At 44.5% G+C, this 25,509-nt stretch overlaps 1 protein-coding gene across 4 annotated transcripts; it reads right to left on the bottom strand.

Annotated features, from left to right (window-relative positions):
• Positions 1 to 5,464: 5,464 nt before the first annotated feature.
• Positions 5,465 to 25,405, bottom strand: tnk2a (tyrosine kinase, non-receptor, 2a). 4 transcript variants are annotated; one of them, XR_009785863.1, is made up of 23 exons: positions 25,151 to 25,405; positions 24,939 to 25,032; positions 22,838 to 22,997; positions 21,228 to 21,390; positions 21,085 to 21,155; positions 20,047 to 20,256; positions 19,460 to 19,609; positions 18,544 to 18,639; positions 17,499 to 17,680; positions 16,792 to 16,918; positions 16,451 to 16,597; positions 16,289 to 16,383; positions 15,465 to 15,659; positions 14,466 to 14,557; positions 14,350 to 14,394; positions 14,030 to 14,283; positions 11,736 to 11,939; positions 10,177 to 10,766; positions 8,745 to 8,883; positions 8,570 to 8,665; positions 7,413 to 7,540; positions 6,614 to 6,670; positions 5,465 to 5,724 (listed from the first exon to the last, which is right to left on the bottom strand). XR_009785863.1 is itself a non-coding variant. In XM_061758068.1 (22 exons), exons 3-22 carry the CDS (start codon positions 22,949 to 22,951, stop codon positions 6,664 to 6,666), a joined length of 3,105 nt encoding a protein of 1,034 aa, XP_061614052.1. In that variant the 5' UTR covers positions 22,952 to 22,997; positions 24,939 to 25,029; positions 25,151 to 25,404; the 3' UTR covers positions 5,465 to 6,663. The 4 variants fall into 4 exon arrangements, 2 of the variants coding, with proteins under 2 accessions (XP_061614052.1, XP_061614051.1); XR_009785862.1 differs by having other exon boundaries at positions 5,465 to 6,340; XM_061758068.1 differs by having other exon boundaries at positions 5,465 to 6,670; positions 24,939 to 25,029; positions 25,151 to 25,404.
• Between the last annotated feature and the right edge of the window lie 104 nt (positions 25,406 to 25,509).

Genomic DNA, 25,509 nt, shown 5'->3' on the forward strand with positions numbered 1-25,509 from the left:
TCTGGGTTTGAGGTCACCGAGGTAGTTAAAAAGCTCCTCGGTGGCAGGGCCCCGGGGGTGGATGAGATTCGCCCGGAGTTCCTAAAGGCTCTGGATGTTGTGGGGCTGTCCTGGTTGACACGCCTCTGCAACATCGCGTGGACATCGGGGACAGTGCCTCTGGATTGGCAGACTGGGGTGGTGGTCCCCCTTTTTAAGAAGGGGGACCGGAGGGTGTGTTCCAACTACAGGGGGATCACACTGCTCAGCCTCCCTGGTAAGGTCTATTCAGGGGTGCTGGAGAGGAGGGTCCGTCGGGAAGTCGAATCTCAGATTCAGGAGGAGCAGTGTGGTTTTCGTCCTGGCCGTGGAACAGTGGACCAGCTCTACACCCTCGGCAGGGTCCTCGAGGGTGCATGGGAGTTCGCCCAACCAGTCTACATGTGTTTTGTGGACTTGGAGAAGGCGTTCGACCGTGTCCCTCGGGGAGTCCTGTGGAGAGTGCTTCGGGAGTATGGGGTACCGAACCCCCTGATACGGGCTGTTCGGTCCCTGTACGACCGGAGTCAGAGTTTGGTCCGCATATCCGGCAGTAAGTCGGACTCGTTCCCGGTGAGGGTTGGACTCCGCCAAGGCTGCCCTTTGTCGCCGATTCTGTTCATAACTTTTATGGACAGAATTTCTAGGCGCAGCCGAGGCGTAGAGGGGGTCCGGTTTGGTGGCCTCAGTATTGCATCTCTGCTTTTTGCAGATGATGTGGTTCTGTTGGCTTCATCAAGCCGTGACCTCCAACTCTCATTGGAGCAGTTCGCAGCCGAGTGTGAAGCGGCTGGGATGAGAATCAGCACCTCCAAATCTGAGACCATGGTCCTCAGTCGGGAAAGGGTGGCATGCCATCTCCAGGTCGGGGAGGAGATCCTGCCCCAAGTGGAGGAATTCAAGTATCTTGGGGTCTTGTTCACGAGTGAGGGAAGAATGGAACGGGAGATCGACAGGCGGATCGGTGCAGCGTCTGCAGTGATGCGGACTTTGTATCGGTCCGTTGTGGTAAAGAAAGAGCTAAGCCGAAAGGCGAAGCTCTCAATTTACCGGTCGATCTTCGTTCCTACCCTCACCTATGGTCATGAGCTGTGGGTCGTGACCGAAAGAACAAGATCCCGGATACAAGCGGCCGAAATGAGTTTCCTCCGCAGGGTGTCCGGGCTCTCCCTTAGAGATAGGGTGAGAAGCTCGGTCATCCGGGAGGATCTCAGAGTAGAGCCGCTGCTCCTCCGCATTGAGAGGAGCCAGATGAGGTGGCTGGGGCATCTGATTCGGATGCCTCCCGGACACCTTCCTGGTGAGGTGTCCCACCGGGAGGAGACCCCGGGGACGACCCAGGACGCGCTGGAGAGACTACATCCTTCGGCTGGCCTGGGAACGCCTCGGGATCCCCCCGGAAGAGCTGGATGAAGTGGCTGGGGAGAGGGTAGTCTGGGCGTCCCTGCTGAAGCTACTGCCCCCGCGACCCGACCCGGATAAGCGGTAGAGAATGGATGGATGGATGGATGGATATATTTGAGTTGCATTCAGTAATGTATTCTAAGTGATACCCATCCATTACAAAATCGCTATTAGCCCACCCTTGCAAATTAATACACGGCTCCACTCAATCTTCTCTCAAATTTTTTGCTCATAACTCAACTTTGTTTAATCGCATTAAAGTGCTCCATGGAGGCGACGAACATACTTAATTACATGCTATTAATTTCCAGCGGTGCCAATTGGAAATCAATTTCAAAGTTTCTTCTCACCCTACAGTCAAGGAGCAGCGGAGGAGTCATTAAGCGGCAGAGGAGACTCTTTCAGTCACATACGAATCGTATGTGACTGCTTCTGGCTTTGTTCAAAAGCCATTAGGAGCGCAAACACACTCAATTTGCTGAGAGGAAATGAGAACCTCTTTACATCAGTCAAGGTCACATGTGCAGGAAAGGAGCCAGCTGTGAAAAGTGGATCATTTGTGAAGCAGAAAACCTTGACAGTGGCGCTGAAAAGACAGAAATGCTCTCTTTTGTCGTTTGCCGCTGGGCCAAATTGTCCCGCCGTGCTTTTGTGCGACACGAGCAGCGAGTCCCACACGCACGCTCACCTTGGTCACTTTGAGGAACGAACTCAAAAGTCGCTGCCGCTCCTGCCTCACAAGGCAGACTTTAAAATAACGGGCCCTTCCTGCGGTTCGATTTTTATACGCTGCCCGTCGTAATCCAACTTTTCAGATGACATAACGGGCATCTCATACTCGAAATAATACAAAGCACCCAAACATATCTTCCAAACACAGCGAAAAATGAGCACAGGCGTAGAAGAGTCATAATATTATTTTATTGCTCATTTCCTGGCAACTGTTCGCTAATTAGTGGAGTTCATATACAACAAATACATTCAGCGTAACAGTGAGTTGTATATTTAATAATTTTGGTTTCTATCCCGATCTGTCAAACTATGTCCACATGAAAGCTGTCTATGGCATAAAAAAAGGTTGGGGAGTACCAAACTAGAGCACACTAGGCACACCTTTTTTATTGCTAGACCTCAAAACATATCATCAGAATCAGAATCAGAATCATCTTTATTTGCCAAGTATGTCCAAAACACACAAGGAATTGTAGTTGGAGCCGCTCTAGTACAACAGACAGTCAATTTACAGAACACTTTGGAGACATAAAGACATTGACAAAAAACAATTGTGCAAAAAGATGCAGAGTCCTCTAGCACTTAGAGCAGTTCGAATGACTAATATCGCAATAGACCGGTGCAATGACCATTGTGCAAAGGGCACTGAGACTTCAAGGAGTGTATGCGGTTTAAAGTGACGAGTAGTGCGATAATCTGGGACAATGGTTGTGCAAATGTTACAGATACTACTCTGGCATGAGTGGCCAGTATATGCAAATAGTGCAGCATGGCGAGACAACTACAGCGAGTGCACGAGTAATACATAATTGGCCCCACAGAAATGTGACAACGAACTCAAGTCAAAAAATTGCCAGCTTGTTGTAATGGAATTATAGGTTAGCTGTTTAAGAAGTTGATTGCAAGAGGGAAGAAGCTGTTGGAATGTCTGCTAGTTCTAGTTTGCATTGCAGCTGGAAGAGCTGGTGACTGGGGTGGGGAGGGTCAGAGAGGATTTTGTACACCCTTGTCTTGGTTCTGGCAGCGTGCAAGTCCTCAAGGGTGGGTAGGGGGGTACCGACAATCCTTTCAGCAGTTTTGATTGTCCGTTGCAGTCCGAGTTTGTCCTTTTTTGTAGCAGCACCAAACCAGACTGTGATGGAAGAACACAGCACTGATTCGATGACCGCTGTGTAGAACTGTCTCAGCAGCTCCGGTGGCAGGCCGTGCTTTCTCAGAAGCCGCAGGAAGTACATCCTCTGCTGGGCCTTTTTGAGGACGGAGTTGATGTTGGTCGCCCACTTCAGGTCCTGGGAGATTGTCCGCAGATCTGTTTGCTTGGTAGGCAAACTGCAGGGGGTCCAGCAGGGGACCTGTGACACTCTTGAGGTGGTCCAGCACGAGACGTTCAAAGGACTTCATGACCACAGATGTCAAAACGACAGGCCTGTAGTCATTCAGACCCGAGATTGCAGGTTGCTTGGGGACTGGAATGATGGTGGAGCGTTTGAAACAGGATGGAACTTCGCACATTTCCAGAGATCTGTTGAAGATCTGAGTGAAGACTGGAGCGAGCTGGTCCGCGCAGACTTTGAGGCAGGATGGGGACACATGGTCCGGGCCTGCCGCTTTGTTAATCTTTTGTTGTTTGAAGATGCGTCTCACATCCTGTTCATGGATGGTTAACGCAGAGGTCAGAGGTGTGATTGTGGTCGCGGGTGCGGCCGGGTGGGTGTGTGGTGTGAAACTGTCCTTTTCAAATCTGCAGTAGAAGGTATTCAAGTCGTTGGCTAGTGTGCTATGGTTCTCAGCTTGGGGGGGATCGTCGCTTGTAATTAGTCAGCGATTGGAATGCATGCCAGACTGATTTAGAGTCGTTTGCGCTAAAGTTATTTTCCAACTTTGCTGTATAGATCCTCTTTGCAATGTTAATTTCTTTAGTCAGCTGGTTTCTAGCTCGATTATACAGGGCCCTGTCCCCGCTCTGATATGCGTCCTCCTTAGCTTGGCGAAGCTGCTTAAGTTTAGCAGTGAACCACGGCTTATTGTTGTTGAATGTGCGAAATGATTTTGTTGGTACACAGACCTCTTCACAGAAACTGATATCGGATGTGACAGTGTCCGTATATTCATCCAGGCTGCCAGCTGAATTTTCAAAGACACTCCAGTCTGTGCAGTCTAAACAGCTTTGAAGTTCCATCTTGGCTTCATTTGTCCACTTTTTCACTGTTTTCACTGTAGGCTTCGCACATTTAAGTTCTTGCCTGTACATCGGTATTAGGTGAATTAAGCAGTGATCAGACGAGCCCAGGGCGCCACGAGGTATAGCACGGTATGCGTTTTTTACCGTAGTGTAGCAGTGGTCTAAAGTATTATTTTCCCTGGTACGACAGTCGATGTGCTGCTTGTATTTAGGGAGTTCGTGGTTGAGTTTAGCTTTGTTAAAGTCCCCAAGAATAATGAGGGGTGAGTCGGGGTGTTTTTTTTCAATTTCGTTGACTTGATCGGCGAGCGTTAGCAATGCGGCGTTCGTGTTAGCTTGAGGCGTTATATAGACTCCAGCCAGTATGAATGATGCGAACTCACGTGGCGAGTAGAATGGTTTACAGTTTAGTCCACTTATCCACAATCTTTTCATCATATATATCTTTATTCCTATTACTATAAACCATATATAATCTAACTATTAAAACCTTTAATAAAACCTCATCACCCATACTACTACTCATCAATTTTCTTTTCTCCCATCTTCATTACCCTTACTACATCTTAATTCCCTCATTCTTTCCTAATCATACAAACATTAAAACCCTCCTATAATAAAAAAAAAAAAAAACCTATCAAAATAATTTACTTTCTTACCAATTCTGATTCATCTTTCTCCCACATATACCAACAATTTCTCACCCATCCATTTCATAAAAATAAAAAAAAAACCCCCCCCCCCCAACACAACACCAAAAACCCCCAAAACCCCCCCCCCCCCAAACCCAAAAAACAACCAAAACCCCCCCTACACCATATCCCCCACCCCCTATCCCCCCCCCCCCCCATTCCCCCCTCCCATCCAATGCGCCGAAAACCGCGGACGCCGCTCCGGTGAGTAACTCGTGGAAAAAACTGAGCGGATATTCGAAAGTTAGTGACAGAAAGTCCGGAGTAGACTCCTTGATGGTTAGCAGGTCTCCCCTTGTGTAAGTGAGTCGTGTAAGGTCTCCAAAGACGGACGAAAAACACAAAAACAAAGACAATACTAGAGAGCGCGTTACCGAGGCGACCACACTGGTAGGCGCCATCTTGGAAAAAAAAAAAAAAAGTCATAAGCACAGTATACTGATTACATTTCTTTTATTGGATTTATTTCATACATAATAAATAAATATGCGCCGGAGCAGGCTGAGTACACACTGCATCTGCTGGTGTACGGCATTTTCAAATTTAAAGTGTGCTTTATTTTTTTCAGGGATTTCAATGACATTCACAAGTTTCACGAAAAATCCACGGTTCCATGATTTGAAGCCAACATGTCAGTGAATCACAGCTCTTTGGTGTTCCTGCGTTCATTCCCACCTTCGGCACGGTATCAGAAGTCTGGACAGGAGAATATGTGGCGATGAAAAGTGTGTAAGTCCTGGCGCGTAAAAAAGGACTTTTGCATGGAGGGAAGAATATGGCCCAATGTACTTGTAACTATTTAATGTGATCGTTCCTCTTGCCAGTTATTTGTGACAACCACCACTTTGCACAACAGAAATAAACAGAACTACTAGAAATTATGCACAGTGGAAAAAAGTCCACGTCAAGTTTGTTTTACATGTGCGCGCAATGTTCACCTATATAAACAATGCTGGAAGTTTTAACAGCCCTCGAGTATCAGCAGCAAAGTTGAGGACACGGCTGGCTGGCCATGAGTCAGCATTTAATTACCTCTCCTGCTAATCACGAGCATGCGATTTGATAAATACGCTTCACCAAGCCAGTCAGGTGAGGTTCATTTGGACTGTCTCGTTTGTTTCCGTCTGCGTTGAAGGGGTGGTACACAAACAAATTCAACTTATTTCAACTATTGTTTTCAGTAAATGTTGTGCGTGCGCTCAACACGCAACAGCAGTGAACGTGGCGGCGGAGTGCTGTCGCGGATCAGAAAGGCTGTCCAAGGGATCACACTGATCCAACGTGGCGCCATGCACAGCGATCAATACGAGCCCTGGGGGGGTTGGAGAGATTGTTGTCCCATAATGGAAAGGTCACAGGTAAGGGTACAAACAAGACTTCCACAATAGCTACACGTCCTGATTTTTAACAAAAACTTTTTGGAGACTTCTTGCATGAAGCAACACATGCCATTCTTTCACGTCACATTTATTTCCACCTTTGTTGAAAGGGAAATTTCAGTATTATATGAATTACATGAAAAGAAATAGGCAGTTCCATTGTGGGATAATGCAACACAGGTGGTGCGAGCTGCTTTTCACAGTACCTAAAAGAGACGAACATTCTCTGGTCCTTGTGTGGATGAGTCATCTGCTGTCACTTCCTGCCACACAAACAACAGGTTCAGGCGTAAGGACACCAAGGATTTGATACAAAACGGAGTGGTCCTACAACAGCTCCCTGAGGAACACCATTGTTATGTTAATATTTAAAAGGATACGTATTATGGAAAATTCACTTGCATACAAATAGTTGGTCTCTGGAGGGCCTGCTCACCCATCAAGTGTAAAATTAAACCACCGATAAAATCTTTTGTTTGCAGTCTATTTCTGAAAATATGTCATCACAACGAATTTCTCCACCTATGGCTTGGAAGCTGCATTGGAATTAGATTTTTGAGCCGCTTTCCACTACACTGAAACATTATCATGCGTAAACACCCACATCCCCAACAGGTGCGAAGCGCCTGCTATCATGTCAAAGCCAAAAGGTAAGCAGAGATGCATTGAGTTTTGTCAGACATATAGATTAGTGTTAGCTTCTAATAACCTGTACAAACTTGATTGCTCGGTGAAGTTGACGACATGGTGACCCTAGTGGTTGTTTTGCGACGTGTCAATGCCCACATACACACAGCGTAGTGTATGAAGTGCTGCTTCATCAAATGCTTTTACCCTCTTTGCTTTTTTTCCCACTCTGGCTCCGATCGTAATGATTAATAAGAGCTGTATTCGGCATGGGTTCCACAACATAGTGGTCGGCGTGAGCTGTCGCTAATTTACATAACACAGGACCGCCCAGTCAAAACAGGCTAATTTCGGAGAGCCTTGAAGAATGTGCAATACCTGTTGCAGTGTGGCCCGTACGTGTCCAGCATTAGCGAGCTAGCCTCTTCCAGGTTCCACTGGCAGCGTCGTAGGAGCGCTTCGCACTCATGTCGCGAGCGCAGGCCCACGCGGAACAACTGCTCCACCTTCATCGTGGACAAAATTATGTCGTCATGTGTTTAGTTACATAGACCGTTTTATAAATGTTTGTAAACAATAAGCGCGGGGTACTTCAGAGTAGCAGAACACAAGTTACTACAGAAATCACGACAAAACTTTTGTTTGAGGTCACGCTGCCTGTACACCCCCAAAGGTAATTTTTTTCCCCCGATTTCCTTAAAAAGAATCTAATTTAATCCAGTGGATCGTAACAGTAGGTTTAACAGCATCAGTCACCAAAAGAACCACTTGATGGTAAGATAGCCCCATTTACAAATTACGGCCTTTGGGAATCCACCATGACAAAGTTAGGATATTTAATTTATTGCTATCTCCTCAATGAATTTGGCATTAACCTCAATGATCATGTTACCTATGTCAGAATTTTCCCCATGACTATTTTTTAATATACTTATCTGTTAAAGTGTAAATGTAGTTTAATGCTAACGTAATAATGTTAAATTCCACAGACAAGCGAATGAAAATTAGCAGTAATGTTAAGGCAGTTCTAAACCTTCAAACAACTGCGACTTTAACACACGGCGCAGCAAGCAGATCATAAAACAATAAACACAGGCTTGTAGTCTCTGCTCTGTGAGAACGAATAGTATTACTGGAGCTTACATAATTGAGGACCTTCTCTTCCTCTACCTCTTGCTCTGAATTATGCTGCAACTCATCCAGTAGAGCTCAGTGCTGCCCGAAATGTAGTGGCAAAACGTGGCACTACATTTAAAATGTGCAACGAATTAAGACATGGCCGCATACTCTCAAAAAACCCTTCAAAAAAACAATCACATAAAAATCCATACGATAGCTGGGGCACCATGACGAATGGTGCGGGATAACTGTACAAATATATGGGAACAGAAAAGGACTACAATTGTGCACAATGCTTTGATCATAGGAGCAATTAAGAAGCAGGACAACAAAGGGCTCTTCATTCATGAATACAGAGGCGTTTCAAGACTTTTGACCACATGGTATCTGTAAAGCTGCCACATACGAGTTAGTACCTTCAAGTGGTTGATGGCCTGCTGAACCCCCCCGTTGTGAGCTTGCAGGGCGGCCTGACACTCGTCCAGCGTGACGCCGTGGACGGCTTCTCGGACCTGCTTGTTACCATACAATCAATTAATGAATCGATCGATTATCAAGCCAACGTATTAACCGACACGATGGGTTTGTCACCTGTTCGACGCTCAGCTCCTGTTGCGCGTCGGCAGCCGCCGGTCGTCCGTTGTTGTTGTTGTTGTGGGAGGAGTTGGGCTTGGCTCGGGCGGGATGCTGAATCATGGGTTTGACCGTTGCCATGTTGGCAGCACCATATCTACTCAACAACAACAAGAACAAACAAAACTCTTAGAACACATATTAGTACTCTAATGACATTGGGCTAATTCAATCTTCAATCTGAGTTGGGAATAAAAAAAATATTATTGTGCTGCAGAGTGACCTAGACAACTCACAAAAAGTTCAGGATAATCGGCTTTGGGGTGAAATTTCAGGACAACCTTAAAATGCACTATAAACTTTATAGTTTCTGCACAACCTTTTTGTTCTCTAACAAGGAGCTTCAGGGCAAAATTCACACCAGGTATTTAATCCATGAAACTTTCCAAGGACGTCCACGTCTTTGCCTTTCTGTGACACTTCCGGTCTCTGTGTAGCAACTTGCTGATGACAGCAAGGCTTCAGACAGGAAGTGGCCACTGAGCTTATGGTGTCATCAGCAGGTTGCCGCAGAGAAACTGGAAGAGTCACTGAAAGGCCTAGAAGTGGCCACATTGGAAATGCATTGGTCCATTAATGGAATAAACACCTGTTTTGAATTTTGCTCATCAGTTCATTGCTGTCGAACAGCAAGTTGTGCAAAAAAGTACTGAAACATCCAACAGTTGGATATTTCCATTTGAATGTTTTGACAATTAAGTTCAACTGTGAAGGTTTTCGTGCATTTTAGGTTCACACTGAAATGACACCCAAAAGTGTGAATATCCCAAACATTTTGGGAGAAGTGAACACACCAAAAGCCCATTTTGCAGAAAGGATGTCAACCGAAAGCAAATATTGGCTGTGCTTCAGCACAGAGTGAGCCATCCACTTCACTGTGGCCCGTCACTCAATCGGCGCTCGTATTGAGTGATTCCCCAGCTGAGAGTTTTTTTTTTCTCCAGTTACCCGAGCCAAGGTTAAAAATAGTGCCAGTGTGCTAAAACAGCAGGAGACAGAATTTGCTTGCATAATGCTGTGCTGGTGCATTGTGTTACACAAGAGCCGTTAGACACGGGCCGCAGAAGCCACTTTTTCTGACCCGCTGTCCAGAGTGTGTCCTGAAGGTGCCGGCTGGTATGATATGGCGGGTTGAGGTTGAGCCGTGAATTTTGATGCTTACGACATATCAGAGGCGTAACAGCTAGCATGCACACACATTGCCACGAGGCGGCGCTCGAGCACATGCCCTTTTTTTGCCCTGGACAAAAAAAGTGCCCTTTTTTGACGTTGCGTACTTATCTGAATGCGAGAACCCGTAATGTTAGTTGTGATTAATGTTTTTAACTTTCTGCATGTTCTCTGTCAAAAAATTGTGCTGCGAGTCGCTGCAAAGCGTTTCACATCGCACCTTTCCAGTAGAGCCGGTCGCTCTGGCAACGGGGCGCGGGCGGAGCTCTGTGAGCCGTCAATCGCCGGGGAAGGGCCTTGAGCCTCGCGCGAGGCCAACAGGTCCAAAGAGGAGCCGGAGGAGTATAAAGACGTCACTCTGGGAGGCGAGGCCAACGAGGAGGATGACAGGAGAGGACCCAGGAGGCCGGAGGCCCGGCGAGGGGACACGGAGAGGGGGGGCGGCTGCAGCGCCACGGGTGACGGGGACGACGGCGGCGGGGCCAGGGTGAGGGGCGAGGACGAGCGCGAGCCCGGCTGCGAGAGGGCCCGGTCCCGGGGCGGCAGCTGGGGGGGCGCCTCCTCCAGCTCCAGGGAGATGGAGCTGTGGTGCGCGTAGGAGCCGCCCGCCGCGGGGCCGTGCTTGGCGGGGCGCAGCGGAGGGGCAGGGCTGCGGGGCGGCGGCACGGGCCGGTCCTCCGAGCCGGAAAGGGGCGAGGGCGGCGGCAGGCAGATCTGCCGGTGAGGAGCGAGGGGAGCCGGCGGCAGGGGGAGCGGCGAGGAAGGGAGTGAGCGGCCCGTCGCCATGGGAACCTGGAGCTTCACCATCACCTTCGTCAACGACAAAGACAAAAATATTAGCACAGCATCGTCTTAACCCGATGTTACTACCATTTAACTTGTTCATGCAGTGTATGGACAGTCTGTAATTTTTAAGATTTTTTTTGTTTCATATACTGCATAACATTTTTAAACTAACATCAGTTCTTGTTATTATGTTTTTAACCCCTCAAATTAGTTTTTCTACTCAATCCGCAGGTTGTAAATAGGGCCTGACAGATTTTTGGGGGACGATTCCAACATCTGGCAGAATAAAATTCCGATAAAACGATTAATTGGTTGATTAATTAAAAAAATATATAATGAATAAAATAACTTGCTTTATTGTCCGTTAATGCTTACAACAATAAAGATATGCATTACAGGCAGAATATTTGACTGTTTTAAAAATACTTTGTCCTTTAGTATTTAACGGTACAACAGAGGAAAAAACACAAATAAAAAGGAAATCTGCCAATATTTTTCACGTTTTTATTATGTTGAAATGTGTTAATATATGAAAAGAAATTTGCAAAAATAAGATTTGATTTGAAAAGGGCTAATATCGGCCGGCCATTGTATTGATTGGGCCCAAATTGTAAAACAAGTGCTTCTCTTACCGCATAACATTTTGAACTAACATCAGTTTAAAATATCAATTCATTCTTATTTCTTCAATCATTCAAATTCCAGTTTGTTCGCACAATGCGCAAGGAGGAAAACAACCTCAATAATGAAATCTTTACATATTCTCAGGCTCATAAAAAATTAGAACGTTCTCTCAATTGACTTACCTGCATAAATAAAGGTTAAATAAATAAATACAATTACATATATCGCTAATAGTACAATATTTCTACAGTCAGCACAGAGAGCTTCTAGCTCTACCGTCAAAAATAAATAAATAAATAAATACATAAAAAATTTAAAAAGAGATGGTAACAAACATTTAGCACAGAGCCCCAATAAATGCTGATCCACCTCTCTCTGGAGTTCTTGGAAGAGGTCGGCTGACTGTGACTCGTTGCGGGCCAACGTGGCGGGGGCGGGAGTGGCCGGGACCTCTTCGGGCAGCCCCTTGTTGATGGAGCGCACCTCCTGGTCCTCCGATTGCTCCTGCAGCTCTGCGGCCACCTCGTCGTAGGCCGGCTGCGGGAGGGGCCAGTCCAGGATGGAGGGGGTGTCCTGAAGTATGAGTCACAGTATATTATACTATACTATATTACATTATATTAGAAGGAATCGGAATACAGTCAACCCACATTTTTCTCGGAGGATATAGTCCAGATTCATCTGCAATAGGTGAAAATCCGTGATGGAGAGATGAAACACACTTTAAACACACACTCCTCCCACACCCTTTCAACACATTTAAACCAATTGAAACAAACTTATGAAAACACACATTTTAAAGTATTCCTTAGCACCCCTTGTCACTCTCCTGCTGTTAAGAAATGAGAGACTATCATATAGGTCACGTCGCCGAGGAAAATAAAATAAAATAAGAGACAAAATGTGCTCGCTTCAGCTGTTTTTCACTCCGAGTTGTCACATAAAACAAAAGACAATTACACACTGTATATTCAAACTCCAAAATGTTCAACCAAAACCATTTAATTTTATCCAACGAAAGTCAGTTAGCTTAATGCTAACATAAATTGTGAAACGTGATATATGGGCTAATGGAAATTAGCATAGATGTTATGGAACGGATTGAACTCGTAAGTCAAGGTACCACTGTAATCTGTAAGCCATTTCATTTTAAGGGTAATGTTGTAAGATGTGTTTGAAATAATTACATTTTGGGAGATCATAATTGGTGGCATATTTAGGCTTTAACTATTAATGTGGGCATTTATAAACATCCCTCCATCCATTTTCTGAGCCGCTTATCCTCACAAGGGTCGCAGGAGTGCTGGAGCCTATCCCAGCCATCATCGGGCAGGAGGTGGGGTACCCCCTGAACTGGTTGCTAGCCAATCACAGGCATTTATTTATTTTTTTAAATTTATTTTCAATTATTTGCACATTTTTGCTATTGTCGTCGGGGCTTGATCCCTTACCCCTGCGAATAGCAAAGGTTAGATGTATTTCATTCAAGGTGATTGAGTAAATAAACCAAGGACGACGTCTTCGCTGTCAGAGATAGAATACACTACAAATCCATTAGTTCCCTTCATGTACACTTTTTCCACGGCCTCCAAGGCCCCAAATGGTCCACAGCCAAGTGTCAAGGGCACCAAAGCACCCCGGTGACAAGACAGTGCATCCCGAAAGGGACAACCGTGTTATATTGTCTTTTTTAGCTCCTGACGTAAGACGAGTGCAAATAGCCAGAGACAAAGTGGAGCATCAAAGCGTGAAGAAGCGCGACGCCAATCAATGAGCGGCATCTCGTCAAGTCGTGTGCATGCAAGGAGAAGAAGGCGCGGTCCGACATTTCCAGGCCAAAGGCGGGCGGGGGGAGCGCGGACCCCTGTGGGATCCCAGAATGTTGCTGTTGTTTTGGTGGTCGAATGGACCCTCACATTTCACGTTTTTTTTTTAGCTCAACTTTAAGATGATTTAGGGGAAGCTTTAGTGATTGTAACATTGACTTTGGTGGAGGAAATATACAAGTTTGACCCCAGGAAATGGTAAAATACTATAAAAAAAATGCACCTTTAAAATTTATATTGCACTTTTAATTAAGGATAATAAATCTTAAATTGTGAGATTTTGGGAGTTTGTGTCTAACAGTTCCCCCAAAATATATTTTGTTTTATTTTCCTCAAGATACTATATGTATAATAAATTTAAATTAAATCGTCAAACGTTTTTAGTATGTTAGGTTTGAGTATGTTATTTAGTTGCCATATTGATAGTAGTATTTGAGAAAAATATATAATATATACAAAATATTTAAAAAATAACAGAATTTCTTCTGAGGGAATATAATAAATCCACCTCAATAATCAAACAAGAAGCAGTGACTTTAACATATCATTTTGATGAAGGCAAAAAAATCAATGAAGTCTAAAGTAAGTAATATACAGTGGACCCCCGCTATTCGTGGGGTATAGGGACCGGGCTCGACCGCGAATAGCGAAAATATGCGAATAATTGACGGCCATTATAATTGTATTTTTAAAATGTTCTCGCTTAAGCTCTCCAATTTTTTTAATAAGTGGAGATATACCACCAATAAGTGTTTTCGGAATTGGTTCCCTCCCCCCCCCCCAAAAAAAAAGTCTGCAGATGACTTCAAAACATGATCGCACTTGACCAAAGCGCACCTTGAGCGTGTCATTGTCGTGCGGCAGCGTCTCCGTGAGCGGCGAGGGCGTGGTGGCGGAGCTGAAGCTATCGTCGGTGAAGTCGATGAGCGACACCTCGCCGCCATCCGGCCGGGCGGCGCCGCAGCTCTCCCACGGGCGCAGCTTCAGGCCCAGGGACACGCTCGGACGGGCGGGGCCGCGACGAACGCCGGCGGGGGAGGCGTCGTCCTCGTTGTCGTCGTAGTCCTCCATCACAGAATCGTAGTAGGGCTCTGAACGCATTCGAAGGGAGTCATGACACGGCCGATGTTTTAGCATAAAGCGTGAGTGGCACTTACTCTTGAGCAGGACCGCAGGCTGGGGAGGGCGAGGAGGGGGTTGCTCTGTCACGGAGAATTGGACAAATGACTATGTGCTGCAAAATTGTGAACATTTGACTAAAGGTGTTAGTTACTCTTGGCCCGGTTGGGGAGTTTGGTCGGTCTGGAGGTGCAAGGGTCCATTCCGAGCACATCGGGGGGCTTCATGGGGTTCCCCAAATAGAGACTGAAGGGAGAAAGCAATCAGACAAATGCAAAACTGACATTCTTGACAATGGATGATGTCATAGTCATGTCACAAAAAGCCCAGATCAATATTAATGTGGACAATACAGCGGTGCCTTGAGATACTTAAGCAGCAGTTTGGCAGATATTTTACAACGGATATTTGAAAACAAACGGTGGAGCAACACAAGTAACCAGATTTACAAAAAATAAAAATAAACATACCCTCGGGTATATATTCTTTATCCTCTGTGAAGAATGACTAATATTACAGGACTTTACTGAAGACTTGAGACCAGCTCCATGTATATCTGTATTACTCCATTCTACTGCCCCCAGGTAGCCAAGGAGGACACACCAGAAGGAGCAGCACAATGCAAATTGAATTGAAACTGTTTAATTCATTAAATTGTATCTAATGACATCATTACTACATTCTAATAAAGTAAAATGATAATAGAGTGCTATTTTTCTTATTTAAAAAAGTTTTATTTAGATTTTTTCTGGGGGGGGGTTGAGGCTGAAATCAATGAATGGAATTTCAATTCATTTCATGAAATGTTGAGAAAACCACTCAGTGTGTACCCAAGATTGTGCTCAATGAGTATTTGGCAGTCTACGGTGCAGTGCTGCACTCCAGTGGACATTCACAGTAATTGCATTGTGAGATATGCTGGGATTTTCGGTTTGTCCAACCAGGGATGGGTTACGCCCTCGACTGGTCACAAGTTCATGTTAGGGCACTTAAAGACAAACAAGCATTCATTCTATGGACAAATGTAGTCTTTAATGACGCCCCCAACCTGTAAACTGTGAGGCAGATGTGCAAACCTCTTACCCACCGTGCCGCCCATTGCAACATATCAATCAACTGAATGTAATCTACTAATAAGGGCCGAGTTGCGCACCTGTCTATGCGGTCGGCGTGGCCCCAGCTCCGATGCGGGTCGGTGTCTCCGTGCCCCGTGTGGATGAACGAGTGCTTTAAGGGTTTACTGATGTCGTCCGCCGACAGGCCGGTCACCGCCGTCACCACGTGGCGAGGGAACTGGCCCACACGCAGAGTTCGCCGGTTCTGGCCGCGCCACCAGTAGTGCTCGGCCCTGGAAACACAAACATAAGCAAAACACAAAATTATTTTCATTTGGTAGTGTTTATCTTGGCTGCACTGCTTCCAGTATGTGTATGTTTGATTTTTTTTTGTCCAATCAGATTTAAGCCGCTGTCTGTTGCCATGTCCTTCACAATCAGTAGTGACGGCCCATGAAACTTTACAACTATATTAGCAATGAAACCGTTTATTTCAACCAATCAGCATTCAAATTCGCCTGAGTCATCTTGCTTGGCACTCGATGACAGCTGCATTTTCCTGTCCTCTGATTGGTTGGGCAGAGCAAAACGTTTTACAGCTCAACGTCAACACGTCTACAGCGATCACATACCAACTGCTGTAAGTAAACATATGGACAGATGAGGGCGCCATTGCTGGGAATCCCAAATAGTCGACATACTGCCATACTGTGATTTGACATTCTGTGATTTGTCAGTCACATGACAAATGCCAGAGTAATTGAACATTATCTGCCTAAAGACATAACAAGTAACACTTGTTACTAATTGTTGTTCCTAATTGTACACAATGCAAGGAATTCAATGTCAACATACAACGGGATAGGATAGACCGAGAGACGGAAATCTGAGTAGAAGACAAGCCGAACGAGTGTAGACTGACCTTCCCTCAATGATGGTGATGACATCGTTCATCTGAATTTGGAGCTTGTCGTCCTCAACAGAGTCCTGCAGAGCTCTCATGTCTGTGGGCGTGCTCTGAACAACAACAACAGATTTAAAAAAAATACATAAGTAAATAAATAAAAGAAGCTTCCTGCGGTACCTCTATGAGGAAGTCCCGGAGGGCCACGAAGGTGGGCCTGTCCTCGGGTTTGGGGCTCCAGCATTGCAGCATGACGTTGTAGATGTCCTGCGGACAGTCGTCCGGCTTGCACAGCCGCTCCGCTTCCACGTCCACCTTGTGGAGGATCTGCCGCAAGCCACGCTCGCAAGTTCAAGTCTTCACCTTGTAGCAATTTATTTTCTAAGTACCGTTTACTTTCGACTTTAACACCGCCTCCAGTTAGACGTCTTTTCACAAAAATGATTGTTTACTAACTTCTGTTGTGAATCGCTGCTCTAGAAATCAAACTGAATTGAAATGAATGCGGAAGGAGTGCGAACCTGACTCCCGTTCAGGCCCAGCCACGGCTCACGGCCGTGGGTGAACATCTCCCACAGGGTGACGGCAAACATCCAGGTGTCGGACGCGTGCGAGAACGTGCGAGTCTTCAACGACTCTGGAGCGCACCTGCAGGGAAGAAATTCCATAATTGTTCCCTTCGGTGAAAATGATGAGGCGGTCTCATCCGCATACATACAGTATACACATACAGGAAAAGCCTACTAGAACATCTGAACTTTATTTGGGGTTAATCAGCGGCACTTTAATGGGGGGAAAAAGGTTTGAATTAATTTTTCATGATCTCATTATTTATATTTCAAATCACAAAACACTGGCATTTGAACAGGGGTGTGTAGACTTTTATATCCACTGTAGCCTTGAGCTGTAAACACTCATGCAAACATAAGAAAAATACATAATCTAGTTTGGAGATTACCTACTGTATAACCTCAACATATAAGGACTAAACATTTATGATCATCATAATTAAAATTACATAACACTGTTTTTTTTTTGTTTTGTTTTTTTTTAAATCGGCCGCTCTACATTTTGCTTCTCTCAAGGGAAAAATGTCAAAATTTGCCTTACCCATTCAAACTAAATTGTTAAAAATCTCATTCAAGCTTAATGTCGTGTAGCGGGTTTGTTCACGAGGTGCCATCGAAGCGAAAGAGTGACATCACGGTGAAAAGGTCTACGGTCTCACCATGGGAAAGGGACTTTGTGGCCCTCCTCCATGACGTAGTGGTCGGCGTGGGACGGCAGCGCCCTCATCAGGCCGAAGTCGCCGATCTTCACCGTCTCGTTGGTGGACAGCAGCACGTTGCGTGCCGCCAAGTCGCGGTGGAGGAAGCGGCGCTGCTCCAGGTAGGCCATGCCGCACGCCACCTGCACCCCGCCACCAGATGTTCACGGTCAAGAATCGAAAGCCACTTTCGTCAAATTGAAGACCCCTCATTGGGCTCCAAATTATATCACAATTTCTTTTTATATAGCAGCCCTCCAACAGTCAAATTATTGCTGATGGATCTGTTCATTCAACAGACAAAAATTACATACCAAAAAAAAAAAATTCATTTCCGGCAGAGGGGTTAAATTGAGTACAATAAATTACATTAAAAAAATTAAAAACGTTTTAAATATACAATCTCTCTTATGCTAATACATATATGTTGTCATATTTTTAAAAGATCTTTTACCCAATTTTTATAAACAACCAAATGATTGTTGATAACTCGATATATATATATATATATATATATATATATATATAAATACAAGAGACTACATTGGATTAAAATTAGTACAATACATTTAATTAAAATATTTAGCTACTGGTAATTTAAAAAACTCATGATCTCTGTTATGTTAGAAGGCAAAACACTAACAACATTTCTGAGCCGCTTCTCCTCACTAGGGTCGCGGGCGTGCTGGAGCCTATCCCAGCTGTCATCGGGCAGGAGGCGGGGTACACCCTGAACTGGTTGCCAGCCAATCACAGGGCACATAGAAACAAACAACCATTCGCACTCCCAGTCATGCCGACGGGCAATTTAGAGTCTCCAATTAATGCATGTTTTTGGGATGTGGGAGGAAACCGGCACTAACAACATATTTATCAAATAACATATAAATCCACTTTCAAAGGCGAATATGGATGAAGTGTCATTATTTGAGTAAACTCAAATGTAAGCCACTCGAAATAAAGACCCAACAACTGCCATTAGCAGCAGAAGTGTGCAGGGTCCAACCTGCACGGCGTAGTTGCAGAGCGAAGAGATGAGGATGTGACCCTGACGCTTCCTCAGACGGTCCAACAACGAGCCCAGCGGAGCCAGCTCGGTCACCTGGACACATTGGAACCACGTTACATTTCGGGCCTAATTCATGAGAATGGGGCGCAATCACGCAAACACTCACCAGGCAGATTGCATCTGCCAAACGGGCAAAATTGCTGCACGGTTCATTTTGCTTGGTTCTAATACTGGGAGGAGTAGATGCAAATAGATGAATTTAACACGCGCAATGTGATTTATCAAACCTGAGATGGAATTTGGTGGATTATTTTGCATCTTTAAATAAACCGGAACGATGACTGCGGTTATTCCGGCGAGGGGAAGACAGAAGTGAAATGAGAGGCCACTTTTCCACTTGTCTTAACATTTTTGAAATGCAAAAAAAAGAAATAAATAAAATTACCGCAACGTATCATATATTCACCAAGGGTATTTTGGAGCTTCTCAATGATCCGAGGGCCAACTTGAAGCCAGACACAAGAAGGAGTCATGCCATATCACCTACGACAAAACCCCTTTCAACTCTGCATTTGCTTGAGTCCGGGTCATTTCAGCGCACTTTGACAATTGGTACTGGACACCCACAGCAGTTTTTCGGGCGTCCTGTCCCAGGTTTTAAACGCGATGTTCAGCAGAATGGGCAGATTTTTTTCTGGAACTCAGTATAATGTTTATTTTACACTAACATTTCCAATTCCATCACTTTAAACTTAATTTTGTGCTTGAGGGGCTTTCCTTAATGTGTTCCATGGTGTCGCCACCACTTTTACGCGTTGCCAACAGCAACAGATTTATTATTTTACATTTAGCGCTGGCAATTTGGGATATTAGTATATGAATCCGTGTGCGTGCGTGCGTGCGCGCCGCTCACCATCTTCATGGGCTGCGTCAGGACGATCCCATAGAGGCGGATCAGGTTCTGGTGGCTGAGGGAGTGCATAGCGTTCACCTCCCTAATGAAGTCGTCCAGACCGTCCGATTCCAGCACGCCAGCCTTGAGACACTTCACCGCAACAGACAGCTGCGACAGCACAAAAAAAATACATCTTGCTTCCAAGGGACTATGTTGTAGTATGTTGAGTGGCTTCTTTTTTAGAAAAGTAGTGCTGTGCTGCATCTTTTGGCATCTTGGCACTAAGGAACTATGTCGAAGTGAGTTGAGGAGTTTAATTTAGACAAAACTAGTCATTTGTCTTTATCTCGTGGCATCTTTGTGCCAATGAACGATGTTGAAATGAGTTTAGGAGCTTCAGTTCGAGAGCAGTCGTGATTTGTCGCCATCTTGTGAACTTTAAGTGAGTTGAGGAGCTTCATTTAGAGAAAAGCAGCACTTTTCCACCATCTTGTAACATTTATAGGCAATCATAAACCTTTTTGGGGGGCATCGATTACTTGCCAATTTTCACTCTTTACGTTACATAGTTACTTGCCACCACTGATCATGAGTTTGTGTCTCACCACTCGACTGCTGGGGGTGCTCCACTCGCCGCGACGCACCACCCCGAAGGTGCCGTCGCCCAGGCGCTCAAACAGCTGCAGCTCCGCCTCTCGGATCAGGCAGGTGAGCGAGGCCGCGGAATCCCCGGCGGACGATGACCCGCCGGACGCCTCCGGCCCGAGCGAGAGGGCCGGCTGGGAGTCCGCTTCGGCACGCTTGACGGGAAACACCTGCGGGCGTGAAGACGGCGGGGAGGAGATGCTGCATTAACGAGGCCCGTTTCCATCAAGCAGTTGGAACCCTGCTTGAGCCCACTCGACAACGGTACGTTTGGATTTTGTGGGTCCTCGGATGCGTATTCGAGTTCGGTACAATTGCTCTTCTCTGGCACGCTTTTATATTACATTTACATTGATTCACTGAATCTGGATCGTATCCCGAGCAAACTCGATATGCCATTAGAGCTTCTATTTTATATTTATATTGTTCCACAATCTGGATCCGATCCCAATCAAACTTGATTTGTTTCTGTTACATTTACTTTCCTGTGGAATATGGATCAAATACTGATCAAACTTAACTTGACATTTGTGTTTCTATGTTAGATTTACATTACTGCAGAATCAGGATCTGATCCTGATCAAACTTAATTTGACATTGGAGTTTTTATGTTACACATATACCTTGCTGCACAATCAGGATAAAATCCTGATCAAACTAAATTTGGCATTAGAGCTTCTATGTTACATTTACATTGCCCGCCAATCAAATCCAATCCAGATCAAGCTTGATACGGCATTAGACCTTCGATGTTACATTTGTATCGCTGTGCAATCTGAATCTTATCCAAATCAAACTTGATTTGACAGAGTTCCTTCGTTACATTTACACTGCGGCGCAATCTGGATCAGAATCTGATCACACTTGATTTTAATATTTTGTTCTGATACATGTTTAAGTTCGGTATCCTTCTTGTCATGTTTGAAAGAGGTGAACTGGACTGAACCGCTTGGTGGAAATGTGACAATGTGTGTGTGTGTGTGTTTGCTGTACCGGACCTTGCTCATCCAGGACTTGCGTTTGTAAAGCGCTCGTCTCCTCTTGACGGCCTCCCACAGCCTCCTCTGACCTGAAACACATACACACCACCTTCAAAAACACGCATATGAGGACCACAGGGGGTGGGTGTCAGGACCCTGACCGGGGCGCCCCATGCCGATCTTCTCCAGGTCTTCACTCTTGACGTAGTCGAAGTGCGAGAGCCGCGTGACGTTGAGCTCGTCGCGGATGCGCAGGAAGTACTGCTGCAGCTGAACGTCCGTCAGAAGTTCCAGAAGCCACTCCGTGCCCTCCTCGCCCTGCATCTGCGCACACACACAAGTTACATTGTTATATTTACATTGCTATGCAATCTGGATCTGATCCAGATTCAATTTGATTTGAAGTTACAATTTCTATGCTCCATTTACATTGTTGTCCAATCTGTCTCAGATCCCAATCAAACTTGATTTGACCTTAGCGGTTCTGTAACGCTTTTGCATTGCTGCGTGATCTGGCTCAGATTCTGATCAAATTTCATTTGACACTGGAGCTTCTGTGTTGCATTTACATAGCCGTGTAATTTTGATCAAATGATTGATGACATTAGAGCTTCGTTTGACATCTAGTAGATTCCAGATCCCAATCAAATTTAATTTCACATGACAGCATCTATATTACGACAAAATTGCTTTGGAATCTGAATTAGATCCCAATCAAAATTAATTTGACATTAGCGATAATGGGAAAATTCTTGGAAGAATACCAACCTAACATTAAATTATACAAATATTACTGTTGCATAGACTGCTGTATATTTATTTGTTACTGCAGACGAACTTGCAACATCTTAATTTTATTTTTTTCTTCCTGATTATATTACATTTACATTTCTTTCAATTCCTTCTTCCATATTTCTCCGCTAGGTTGCCAATAAACCCTGTAAGACGCTAGTATAACTGGTTCAATTTTCTGTTATGTTTTCTCCTGTATTTAGTGTCTCAGAGAGTTGTCATTTTTCAGCTTCTCCCAAACAAAATGGAGAAAGACGACGACGCAAACCCGAGAAGAAAAGAACAGCAAAGACCGACTGTGCTGCCAAACATTGTTTCGTATTTACGATAAACTGTGACAACATTTCAGATAGTAATTGTTACCATGTAAAATGTTTATTATTGTGTTACTACTGTATTTAGCATTTGTAAGAAATTTTGTTTTTCTGAAACAACAAATGGAGAAAGTAGAAGACGCAAACCCAAAAAGGAGAAATACCTACAGTATGGTCCTGCAAGATAGCTTTTTGTAGTTTTACCAATAAAAACATTTCAGATGGTAATCACTACAGCTTAAAGCTTTGCTTATTGTTTCTACCATATTTAGCATCTCTGAGAATTGTAATTTTTCTGTTGCTTGGAGAAAGTAGAAGACGTAAGAGAAACAAAGAAAGTAGAAGACGTAAATTCTCACCTTCTACTGCAAAACATCAGCCCAGATGACGTCCATTTTTTTTTAACCGATAAACTGTGATAACATTTCAGACAGTAGTCGTTACCAATTCAAATTGTGATTATTGTTAGTATCGTATTTAGCAAATCTGAGAATTGCTAGAAGACGCTACCCGAAGAAGACGAAAAGCGTACGTGACTCCAATCTCTAAAATGCAGGTTTACGTATAGAAAATAAACCAAAAGAGAGCAAATGGTCAAACCAGTGCAGATGAAAACCTCCTTGGTGGAGGTAACTAGCGACACACACACACACGTTTACGTTTACCATTTGTCTCCCGGCATTGTCTGGCATCCTCGCTCTCTCCTCCGCGTCCTCCTCGTCGGCCTCCTCTCCTCCCCTGGTGTAGGGAAGTCTCCGGTACATGTAGCTGTCCCCCATCTCACGCTCTACTTCTTTTAATCTCGATCTCCCGCCGTACGTCCACCTAAAGACAAACGTGCGTCTCCCCTTTCTCAACACGTGTTATTATCAAAACGTCGGCCGCCGCTGAGTCACGACATCTCGTTGCTGCCGCCACATCCATCGCTTCCCTCTCGACCGCCTCGCTAAATAATTCAGCAGAGCTATCGAGGAGGAGGAGCAAGCGAATGAGGATGCAAACAGATGGATGGAGAGATGCACACTTCCCAGCTTGCACTTAAGGGAGGCGCAGCCAAGTGAACGCTACACACGATGATGTGATTAAATGGGTTATACGGGACTGTAGTAGCACTCTCTCCATGCACACATGAACCCCCCCCCCCTCCATCCCCACCATTACCATGGCAACCATCGGCCGCAGGCTCCCTCGTGTGTGAACGCATTCGCGACCTCGAATGAGCGTTGAGGTTTGAAATAGGCCAACGCTCTAAATACAGCAATGTCATTAAATGAAAAATATGAAAATATGTAACACATACTGTATATTACCGCAGTGTATACAAATAATTTTATGAATATTAAATAATAAAATATTAATTTAATTAGTGAAGTAAAACAAGTTAAAAGTAGTAGATTAAAATTCAATTAAAATAATTACATACACTAGAAATGTGTTCATAAATAAATGCTGCCTAACACTATTACAACGTGTGGTAGTATTTTTTAAATATATTTAATGTTAATCTTTATAGAGTTGAAACATGTCCAAAAATATCCAAAAACATCCATCCATCCATCCATTTTCTGAGCCGCTTCTCCTCACTAGGGTCGCGGGCGTGCTGGAGCCCATCCCAGCTATCATCAGGCAGGAGGCGGGGTACACCATGAACTGGTTGCCAGCCAATCGCAGGGCACATACAAACAAACAACCATTCGCACTCACAGTCACACCTACGGACAATTTAGAGTCTCCAATTAATGCATGTTTTTGGGATGTGCGAGGAAACCGGAGTGCCCGGAGAAAACTATCCAAAAACATTTACAATATAATTTAAAATAATAAATAAATAATAAATATAAATTATAAATATGTATATTACAAGATAAATTGTATACAATATGAATTTTATAAATGCTAATTTAGCTTAAAATACAAATCAATCTTAAAAAAAATCTTAAAATACAATTCAATCTTAAAAATTAAACTAAAAATATTACCCTTCATTAGAAATATCTTTAAGAATAAATCTCCAATTTAATATAAAATGCAGCATTGTATTTTTTTAAATACATATTTATCATTGCTTTTTAGAGTTTAAACCCATTATGACAAACTAATATTATTAGTAAATAATTTATAAATATGCAACAGATACTGTATTTCAGTACTATATTATTCATTAGTATCACAACAAGTACAATTAAATCTTTAAAATAAAATGTAAAACATATTATCCTGGCGCACGATGACCGACTGGTTAGCATATCTGCCTCACAGTTGTGAGGACCGGGGTTCCCCGCCTGTGTGGAGTTTGCAAGTTCTTGCCGTGCCTGTGTGGGTTTTCTCCCACATCCCAAAAACATGCACGCTAGGTTAATTGGAGACTCGAAATTGCCCGGAGGTGTGAATGTTTGCGTGCGAGTGGTTGTTTGTTTCTATGTGCCCTGCGATTGACTGGCGACCAGTTCGGGGTGTAAGAGTGCTATTTGTACAAATTAAAAACGTAACTTTTTATTTTTTTATTCCAATGGGGCAAATTGATTTAACATGCAGTCGCTGGTCTTCGTCACGGAATAAATTCAACTGGTAAAGCCAGGAACGAGTGTACTGTGGGCGTGTGCAGGCGTACCTAATTTTGTGACTTGTCTGTCCTCCATTAATTGCTTAATCTTTTAATCCGTTACCGAGCCGCCAGGTGCGGCCAACCCCACAAGCGGAAGCTCTGGAGCCACCAAAATGCCTGTAGGGCCCACTGAAAGTCAAAACAAAGCAATCTGGTTTTACCGTGCACACGTGCTCCTGTTGGGTGAGAACTGGATTGGAATTGGATTAGGGCCACAGGTCAGTGTGGACTCAGGCGGCCAACATCCACCATCTTCTAGAATAGAACCCGGAACAATGTTGTCAAGTAAAAATACCTTCCCACAATTCAAATGTGACTGTGATCTATTTCATTTTAGCGGCGTAAAATTAGAATATAACATTGGACTGCTTACCACATCGCGCTGGTTACGTTGTGTATTATTTGGGATTTTCCTCCACTTCAAAGCGCCGTGGACAAAAACCACCCTAACCGACCAGTGGAGGTGCGCTTCGAGAACACTCGACGCGGTGGTTTGTCTCCCCGCCCGCCGGTACTCGAGCAGAGCGAGGTGGTTTATCGCCAAATTGGCAAAAATTTAACGGGAGCTTCGTCGCAGTCCTCCGCGGTGACGTGAGTCGAGCGTCGTCTCCCGCTGAGCCTGAGCACTACAATTCAGATTCATCCGCGGCGTACAGCAATTCGGTAGAGGAAAGACGAGTCAGCAAACAAATTACAACCAAAACGAATAATAAAAAAAAATGATTGAATATT

Source organism: Phyllopteryx taeniolatus, chromosome 20 (assembly GCF_024500385.1).
Source record: "Phyllopteryx taeniolatus isolate TA_2022b chromosome 20, UOR_Ptae_1.2, whole genome shotgun sequence".
Lineage (NCBI taxonomy): Eukaryota > Metazoa > Chordata > Actinopteri > Syngnathiformes > Syngnathidae > Phyllopteryx > Phyllopteryx taeniolatus.

Bases quoted from the DNA above. Each gene is read 5' to 3' on its own strand.
- tnk2a (XM_061758068.1), bottom strand. From the start codon at position 22,951: ATGGGGGACAGCTACATGTACCGGAGACTTCCCTACACCAGGGGAGGA. The intron at 18,640-19,459 runs GTGAGCGGCGCG...CAATGTGTCCAG, and splicing joins TGACGCAGCCCATGAAGATG to GTGACCGAGCTGGCTCCGCT. The intron at 8,666-8,744 runs GTGACAAACCCA...GGTAACAAGCAG, and splicing joins AGGAGCTGAGCGTCGAACAG to GTCCGAGAAGCCGTCCACGG.